The following is a 9,804-nucleotide window of genomic DNA, read 5'->3' as shown; positions in this document are numbered from 1 at the left end:
CAGACTAGGGAGCTTGTTGCTTAACCTGATAGAAGCTGTTCTGTGCTTAAGGATACTTTAGCATCACTGAGTGCTACTCAAGTCTCTGTGCAAAATCAAGCACCCTTCAAAGCCTCTGTTATTCTTGATAGAAGAATACTGGAGGGCCAAGACCTACTCTTGAAGCTTAATCAGCTCTGTTGGTGTCTGCCAATTTAACTGAATTCTCTTTTGAGAAGGGGTGAGAACTCTGCACTGCACCCAAGGTGTAGGCTCATCATAATCTGCTGTCATAATGTTGTCCTATTTTTTCCTAAGATTTTACTTGTTGCCTTTTTTAATTTGATGAATATTGAGTTCATTCTACTCAAGAAATGTCTCAGGATGATAGCTCAGAATCCATGGCTCTGTGATCTCTCCAAGGATAAACAAGGAGCTCTGGATTAAACTCAACCATTAAAAATAAACATGCAACAATTGAGAGACCAGTGGAAGGCTGGAGCAAGGGAGCGAAAGATCAGGTTATGGAGCAATCAAACCAGACATACAAAAGTTCATGGGATCTGATGGGATAAATTCACAAATACTGGTGGAGCTCATCAATGTCACTGAACCCACAGGGTTTCACCTAAACATAGGGAGAAACTTCTTTGCTGTGAGGGTGCTGGAACCCTGGACCAGGCTGTGCTGAGAGGTGGTGGAGCCTCCATCTCTGGAGACATTCAGAACTGACCTGGATGGGATCCTGTGCAACCTGTTTTGGTGAGCAGGGTTAGAGGTTGACTAGGTGGCAGACAAATTTAATAGATTTTGCTGTGCTCTCCTGCAAGTTGTTCTCTTGAGCAGACCTGCTGGGTCTTCTACGAAATCACATTACAGACTCCATGGTTGTTGTTCCTGCCCCCTGCTGCCGCCTCCTAATTTCTATTTTGCAAGCTGCAGCTGCCACTTTGCCATGTTAGCTTTTTAGAGAAGTTAGCAAGCCCTTTGAAACCAAAACTACTTATTATTTGATGCCTCTTGGATCACTTTCATATGATGTTGTGGATCTGACCAGCTGTTCTGAGCAATCACAGGGTAATGATTTCCTCGGTGGCTAACAATTCCTTCTTCTAAAGCACATCTTTAACACCATACTATCTCCTTTAGTTCCAGGCCCTATGTTTTATGCTATTATTCCTGTTTCTGTCAGATTTGGAGTAATTTAACTCTGCTAGTTCACAGAGGGTCAGCTCACAACAGGAGAAGCATTACCAACCTGGCTTTAATCTTTTCTTTCCAGACTCCAGGGTTGGGAAGGACATCTCTCTGCACATCCCACAGAACTCAAGCTGACCCTTGCATGTAATTGAGATAAAACTGAGATGCAACTAATATCCTGCTCTAATAGTCTTGTACCATCAAGACAGTGATTTCCCCCTGGCTTTAAATCTCCTCATCTGTGGAAAGCACTTGCTAAATTTTATGCTTGCAAACATTTGTTCCCTGAAAATCAGTTTGATCACGAATATCACAAGGAGAAAACTAATTGTAAAGAGGGGAGGAAAAAAACTTAAAAGCCCCAAAACATGTTGCAGTGGTGTACTCTATATCAAGAGAAGTCTTTCCTCTAGTCAATCAGGCAGTGTGAGGTCAGTATCATTCCTTAAATTATCCCTGCTCCATGATGGAGGCAGCGCAAGCACCGTGAAACAATTCCCTCCTACTCTGTCTCGACGAAGAATTAGGTTAGATTTAACTGGTCTTTGGAAGAGAAAGATGTGATCAGTGACTTCATTACTGGGCTCTAAAACAGTAGACAGAGGGTCCTGGGCAAAAATACATGTGGGCTACCTATATTAGCAAGCATAATTGCTGTAAAATCATCTGGTTCCTTCTTCAAGGAGAGACCTCCAACCAGGTAAATGCTGCTGGTGGTGGCTTCCCACTAGGTCTCTGCAGGAAGCTGGCAGAAAGAGGAAGGACAACTCTGAAGTCTTTATTAGCACAGTACTGAGAGTTCACATCTACCAGCACATGCTGCTAGCTCCTAAATACTAAGCACAAAGTGGCTGTAGAGAAGCCAGAGAGGTAAGTGCAGCAACCCAACCTGCATCTTTACAGTGAGACTGGTGAGGCACTGGAACAGGCTGCCCAGGGAGGTCGTGGAGGTGTGAAGGGCCAAGCTGGATGAGGCCTTGAGCAGCCTGCTGTAGTGGAAGGTATCCCTGCCCAAGACAGAGGGTCCCTTCCAACCCAAACCATGCTATGAATCCTGGAGGGCATTTCAAAATCTGTTCCTTAAACAGTTTGCTGTGTTCAGAGAGCCCCTTGGCCAGCAGGACTGGGGAAGTTATGGTAGCCCTGTACTCCACATCAGTAAGGCTTCACCTTGAATACTGGACTCACTTTTGGACCACTCACTACAATGTCCAGAGTGTGTCCAGAGAAAGACAACAAAGCTGATTCAAGGGAATCAAAAAATGTTGTATTTCCAATGGGTATTTGCCTCACGTGACTAGCATGAAGGAGTATTTTTTACAGCATATTCCAGAGCAAGCAGGAAGTTCAGATACATTTCTGTTCTATAGTGGTGGAGAAAACCAATATGTATCAGAAAATTCTAACAATAGCTAAGGAAAGCCTTAAACATAGGAACAGAAACAAGGTGGTTTTTAAATCAGCAGCTCCAGATAGCTTACATCCAAGAATTTTAAGAGCTGGCAAAGGAGACCTGTGCGCTGTTAATGTGGATTTTCTATGAGCTTTGAGAAATCTGGGGAAGCTCAGAAAAAAACCCCAACCAACCTCAAAGAAAGCTGAGGTGGTGCCAACTCTAGAGATAAAAATAAGAAAGGAACAAATTACTGTCAATTTTGTGCTAATCCTAAGGGGGAGAAAAAAGAAAACAAACCAAACAACAAAAACCCAAACAAACAACAAAACAGCAACAGACTTCTGGATATATGAACAAGTAATAAACTGAGGGGATTCTACTGAAAACACAGCTTAAATGAACTGAGAATCTGTCTTTTCAGAGATTTTTTTTCTGATGCAATTACAGCATGTGTTTGGTAGAAAAGTGTTGATGTAAGACATTTGTACATTGAGTTGTTCAGTAGGAAACAGAAACTATCACAGCTGTCCATGTACAGTTCATAGAAAGTAAATCAAAGCTAAAGTTGCAGGTTTGTCATCAAGGAGGAATCAAAACATTTCTAACTGAATCCTTCAGGAATTACTTCTTGGCAGCAAGCTACTCAATATTTATCTGGAAATAAATTTACTAGTAACATTCATAAAAGCTCCAAGAAAAAACTGTATCAAGATTGCTGATTGGGAACTATCTGCATTACTGGGAAATTGTTTTAGCATGATCAGTGTGAGGTCATGTATTTAAGAGTGATGACTATGAAACACTTATAGATGGAAAACTTCCTCAGGAAGTAGTTGGAATAGCTGATAAGAGAGTAAACATGGGTTCCTTATGCATAAGTGAGTTCAAAATTGTTAATATATTAATTGTTAAATGGCTCAGAAAACAAACCACTAGAACCAAATGCTGCTTTCATTGCAGGCAGGAAGAGGCCAGAGAAACAAAGACTATCATCAAAACACATTTTTTTCAGTTATGAATCTCCACTGCTGCATTTCAGGAAGCTTCAATAAGATGACAACTTCTGTATCCACGTTTATTGGAACTGCTTTATCACAGTACAGCATCTAGTCCAACTGAGTTATTAGGAAACCAGAGATTTCAAAGAGCAGGTACAAGTGATCCAAGTGCAAAACAAGTCTAAAATTGAGCATCACAATGGAACAATTGGCATACAAAAGTTAACTTCATGGCATGAGGTTTAAGGACTGTATGGAGGGCTACACAACGCTTGTTAAGGGGAAAAAAAATGTATTAAGTGCAGTGTGATGACCAAAAGTAAGTTCATATTAAGCCACCATATTAAGCAGGCTTTAGTAAATGCAGTAATTACTAAGCTTCCAAAGCTAGCACTACTTTTGCTAAGGCTACACAGGTCTATGATCACCAGACAAACCCCCAAATCAGAATTAAAATATTATTTTTAAAGGATAATCAGTGATCTGACTTTAGGCCATCATTTCATACCATGTAACATCTGTTTCTCCAGTGCGATAGATCAATCGTGTAGTGTTTTTAAGTAGAAACGGGCACATTCTCAGCAAAATGCTTGTTTTGGGACAGAATTTTCAGTGCCAAGGCCAAATCAATGACTTTTCTCACTTAAAAAAATATCCCTCCAGTGCCTAAATTGAATAAAAACAGGGACTTCACTAAATAAAACGAATTTAAGTTCTGAGTAAGAATGAAGGTAACCAGCGCCTTCAAGCTTCTGCCGTCGCACCTCCACTTTTGGCAACAGCTGAAAAAGACAGGGAAAAGGCTTAAACGGGCACATCCTGGCTGTCACCGAACGCGACAGAGACTCGCTGGTGTTTCAGCTTCGCTGCTTCCCCCAGCTCAATGCTGAAGTCGCCAGGTGAAGGCAAAGAGGGGAATAGGGTGTCCGGGCGGCCAAGCGGGAATCTGTAAGCCCCGCCGGTGCCTGGCCCGGGGCAGGAGGCCCGGTAACCCCACGAACCGCCTTCTCCGCCGTGACCTGTGCGCTCGGCACGTCTGCGGCAGGCCCCCGAGTTCAGGCCAGCCGCCACCCTTGCCTCTGGGCGCTGCTGCCGAGCCCGGCTAGGCGAGCAGAGCTGCTGCCAGCCCTCTCTATCCCCTTGACGCGCCGTTAACCTCCGTAACTAGCACCGCCAAAGCTGTGGCGGGCCACCTTCCTTCTCACGTCCCCGGCTTCCGGGCGCCGGCGGGTGAAAGGTCCCGCAGCGCCCGGATGGAGGCGGTGCCGCCCGCTATAAAAGGGCCCCACCGCCGGCTTGCCTTCCTCTACCCGCTGCCGCCTCCTGGCTCACCGCTGTTCGCTGGGCCTCTCACCGCCCCTAGCCCGGGAATAAGTCGGTCAGGAAGGCTCCGCTGCCACCATGGTGAGACGGGAGGCGGTAGGGAACGGGGAGTGGGGGAAAGAGACCGCCGGTACCGGCGGTCGGTAGCGCCGCGTGGCTGCCAGGCCTGGGCGGCCGCGTGTGCTGCGCCGGTGCTGGGCCTCGGCCCCGGGGCAGGGCTGTGTGTGCCGGGGGAGTGCGTGAGAGATCCCCCGCTGCTAGGGCGGCTCCTGGAGGCCATGACGGCCGGGGCCGTACGCCGGCTTCCTTCGCACCGCCGGCCCGCAGGGAGCGCGGTCTGAGGCCAGGCCGTGCCGGCTCCTCGCTGAGCGGTCCGGGGCCGGTGTGAGCGGTGGCGGCAAGGCCTCGAGTGTGTGCGCCCTCAAAATTGGCTCCTCTTAGAGGAATGTAGCAGTTGAAGTGACAGGTAGTGTCTCGGCAGGGTGGGGAAGCAACTTATTTCATCCATGGGTTTTCAGGACTATTCTTTCTCCGTGCTTTTACTTTTATTTGCTTTTACCAATAAACTTGGCCCACGTTAAGGCCCAATTATGTGCAAGCCTTTAATTGCATAAGCTCTACAAAACGGTTTGAAGCTCTTAAATCAGATTCCCGCGTGGCTGAATTAGCCCTCCTGGCCAGATGCCCCTTTTTGTTCTCTCTGTACTGGTTCGTTGATACCTTTGGTACTTAATTCATGGCGAGGTTAAGTTATAAGACATGTTAAATCTAAAACGTGCTTTATTTTAAGGACAGGAAGGATGGGTGACTGGACAGCAGAGCAGGAGAGATTCTCATACAGTTTCCCCTTTTCAAGTAGGGCACTGAAAAAATTGCTGTTCTTAGAGCAGTTAAAACTTTGGGTTGCCTTTCTGTACCCACCATATCTTCCACACCACTATGCCCTTTGGATATGGCATCTACTCAGTAGAACACAACAAGCTCACATCTAATTTATTCTTTTTGCTCTAGAAGTCTGTTTTAAGGCTGTGGCTAGCATTAGTTGGTGTTGACTGTAGTGTCTGATGTTTGTGATTTCAATGATTTTAGGCATTTAAAGATACTGGCAAAGCACCTGTGGAACAAGAGGTGGCCATCCATCGAATTAGGATTACTTTGACAAGTCGCAATGTAAAATCACTTGAGAAGGGTGAGTGATAATTTGGGGTGTTTTTATTTAACTGGGGTAGCTTGTTAAGTAGTGGGTGACATACATGATAGAATGTATTGGAACCAGGTGTTTGCCTGTTTGTATGTGACTTGGCTAACAAAGTCAACCCAAAGTGCTGACAAGCAGATTCTAATTTAGTTTTTAATGCAAGCTGATGTTCAGGGTGTTTCATCATGCTGAAAACTTCATGTCATGATGACTAACCTAAGTACAGCTTCTTCGATGGGGCTCTGAGCAGCCTGATCTAGTTGAAGATGTCCACGCTTACTGCAGAAGTGTTGGATTAGTTCTTTACTGTGAGGGTGTTGAGACATTGGAACAGGTTGCCCTGAGAAGCTGTAGATGCCTCATCCCTGTTAGTAACAGAATCAGCCAGATTGGAAGAGACCTCCAAGATCATAAAGTCCAACTGATCACCCAACCCTGTCTCATCAATTAAATTGTGGCACTAAGTGCTTCATCCAGTCTTTTCTTAAACACCTGCAGGGACATTGACCTCACCACCTCCCTGGGTGGCCCAATCCAATGGGCAATCTCTCTTTCTGTGAAGAGTGTGAAGGTTTAAGACCAGGCTGGATGATAAACCTGGCCTAGTAGGAGGTGTCTCAGCCCATGACTGGGAGGTTGGAAGGAGGTGATCTTCAAGATCTTTTCCAACTCAAGCCATTGTGTGATTCTATTATGACCTTTAAAGGTCCTACCCAACCCAAAGCATTCAGTGATTCTTCCCTTTAGTCCTTGTGGGGTTTTTTAGTTACCATCATTTGAATGTATAAGAACTGAGAGGTACCAGTCTCTTGATTAATGTTTTGTCACGCTTGTTATGAAGAGTTTTGTTTAGAAGCTTAACATTCTGTAAGAAATCATTTCGTCTCGTTTAAGAACTGGTATGTAAATGTTGTAGAATCACTGCTTGATACAAGAACTTCAGGCTGGTAACAGCTTAAATACAGCTTAATCTTGTAGTGATGGTGTCTGCCCACTGTTGTAACATGATTTTGCTCACCATGGCATAATACTCCTAATTGTGTCTGGTTGGCAATGAGGATAACACGAAAAATGAATGGCAATGATCACTTCATACGCTATTCTGAGCCAACAGCTTAAGAAAACAAAAGTTTTCACTTAAGAAAACAAAAAACCCACCTCACATACCTAAGCTATGTTTGTAATTTATTTTTTTTTTCAGTCTGTGCTGACTTGATCAGAGGTGCTAAGGAAAAAAATCTGAAGGTGAAAGGACCTGTTCGCATGCCCACCAAGGTACTTGGCACTGTGTTCCTGTCTGAAAAGTTTGGGAGTTTTCCTGCAAATGTGCCCTTGAAGTATCTTCTTAAATAAAAAATGAGAGAACCATGGCCAGCAGGTGAAGGAAATTATTCTGTTCCTCTGCTCTGTTTTGGTGAGACCTTGTCTAACAGTGCTATGGAGCTCCCAGCATAAAGAAGGACATGGAACTCTTTGAGCATGTCCAGAGGATACCACAAAGATGATCAAAGGGCTGGAACACCTCTGCTGTGAAGAAAGGCTGACAGAGATGGGATTGTTCAGCCTGGACAAGGCTCTGGGGAGATGTTTCAATACTTAAAGGAGGGCCTACAGGAAAGATGGGGTGTAGGCTTCATCAGGGAGTGTAGTGATGGGACAAAGGGTAATAGCTTTAAATCGAAAGAAGAGATTTAGATTGAATAGAAGGAAAAAAATGCTTACCATAAGGGTGGTGAGACACTGAAACATGTTGCCCTGTAGTTGTGGATGCCCCTCTCTGGAAGTGTTGAAGGCCAGCTTGGATGGGGCTTTGAGCAAGCCTGGTCTAGGGAAAGATGTTCCTGCCCATGAGACAGGGAGATTGTAATTAGAGGATCTTTAAAGTCCCTTCCAGCCTAAACCATGCTATGATTCTTTGAAAAGCAGTACTACTGAACAGAAGGTGACCCAGTGTAAACAGATAAGGACTTCACAAGTTGCTTTGACAGTGCAAAACATCTTGAATATGGAAGGAGCTTTTCTGTCCTTCACTTCTAAGTTTCTGCATCTATTTCGATTGGTGATTCTTAATTGAATCAAATGTAGGGGAGGAGTGCTTAACATCAGTATAACTTCAGTAACTTTAAAATTACATAGATACCATATAGTACTTCTGATTGTTGATGAGTCCTGTGTTTGCATCACCTCATTGCCCCATGTTCATGATTTATCTGCAGACTCTGCGAATCACTACCAGGAAGACGCCTTGTGGTGAGGGTTCCAAGACCTGGGATCGGTTCCAAATGCGGATCCATAAGCGGCTGATTGACTTACACAGCCCTTCTGAGATCGTGAAGCAGATCACTTCCATCAGCATTGAACCAGGTGTAGAAGTTGAAGTTACAATTGCTGATGCCTGAGTGATGGTCACCGCTGAATAAAGCTGATTGACAAATTTTCATCGCTGTTTATTTTCATGTGTGGGCTGAGAATCTCAGGTATCCCTCTGATCATCCTCATCAAGGAGGACAGCAGAGAGGATTGTGTGATATTTAAGGAAGGATGTGCCTGTGGTGAACACCAGGAAGATGAAATTTGGGCATCATAGTTTCATTGGAGGTTGATGACTCTGTGCAGCACTTAAATTATTAAAAGTATTTTTTTCCAGAAAGAATTTAACTTGGGCTGAAATCGTAGTCTATACTCAGAAAGCAGTAACATTAAATTCAAAGTGTAGGTACGTTACCAAGGGTTCAATTCTGGTTTTGCTCTGCAAGCCTGAGCAAACACCTGGCTTTTTATTCCCTATGCTTTTCATAGTCTATGGATCCTGAGAATGCTAGTTAGAAAACTTTAACTGGTGGTATATACATTGAATTTAGCATGCTCTTCCTTTAGACTTGCATGTAGAGACACAAAACTAAGTTGTGTAACTCTCTAGTTGTGTTTCTAGGTTTAGATTTCCATAGATTTAAATATTAAAGGAAATACTGAAGTCTATGTAGCAATAAACCCACCATTTTCATTGCTGCTGCTTAGGCCTTTCAAGTTCAGTGGTGGAGTATTTTTCTTCTGCAAACTAATCCTTAAAGGAACTATGAATAATTCTTAAGCCAACAAGAGAAAGCTCCCAAGTGAGAGGGAAAAAAAAAACAAACTTCATTTCATCCACTTAAGATCAGGTTGCTAGGAAGAGAACTTGAATTCTAATGAAACAAGAAGTGTGGAGCTTGAGGTCCCATTTACATCTGTTAAGGCCTAAAAAACAGCAGCAAAACTCTGAGGTTTTCTTCCTCAAAGGATTAAACTGTCCATCTAGATGCTTATTTGTCTTAATTTCATTAAAAGTAAAGCCTTGAAAGCATTCTGTACCTCTGGTTAGCAGAGGGATTGTGACCAGCCTGTTGCCTTGGGAAGCATCTCAAGAGTTGTGAGCAGAAAAACAAACCAGTCATCCTAAAGGTCAGCTTCTGGTAATAAGTTATAAATGTGAGGTGCCTGACAGATACTTTTAGCCTTAGTTTTATAATTACTTGTATTTTATGGAGTGCTCTGAAAAGCATGGTAAGAACTTGGTGACATCAGACAGATTACAAGGGGATAAACAGGAGAGTGAGTGCCAGACTAGAAGTCTTACTAGCTGAGGATGACTGACTTAAATGTGGTTAGCTGTTTCACCAAGATATCTTCCCTCTGTTTGACTCAATAGCCTGACCAAAGCCGCTTAGATC

General features: G+C 43.9%; 1 protein-coding gene and 1 non-coding gene across 2 annotated transcripts; both read left to right on the top strand.

Annotated features, from left to right (window-relative positions):
- The first annotated feature begins 4,854 nt into the window (after positions 1 to 4,854).
- Positions 4,855 to 8,683, top strand: RPS20 (ribosomal protein S20). The gene is made up of 4 exons (XM_054394631.1): positions 4,855 to 4,977; positions 5,986 to 6,085; positions 7,296 to 7,369; positions 8,311 to 8,683. Exons 1-4 carry the CDS (start codon positions 4,975 to 4,977, stop codon positions 8,491 to 8,493), a joined length of 360 nt encoding a protein of 119 aa, XP_054250606.1. The 5' UTR covers positions 4,855 to 4,974; the 3' UTR covers positions 8,494 to 8,683.
- Positions 7,143 to 7,207, top strand: LOC128977274 (small nucleolar RNA U54). The gene has a single exon (XR_008489416.1). It is a non-coding gene; the product is annotated as a small nucleolar RNA U54 (small nucleolar RNA).
- Positions 8,684 to 9,804: the final 1,121 nt, after the last annotated feature.

The sequence above is a fragment of the Indicator indicator genome, chromosome 31 (genome assembly GCF_027791375.1).
Source record: "Indicator indicator isolate 239-I01 chromosome 31, UM_Iind_1.1, whole genome shotgun sequence".
Taxonomy (NCBI): domain Eukaryota; kingdom Metazoa; phylum Chordata; class Aves; order Piciformes; family Indicatoridae; genus Indicator; species Indicator indicator.
The sequence above is the reverse complement of the archived record's forward strand: the minus strand, read 5'-3'. Positions and strand labels throughout refer to the sequence as shown.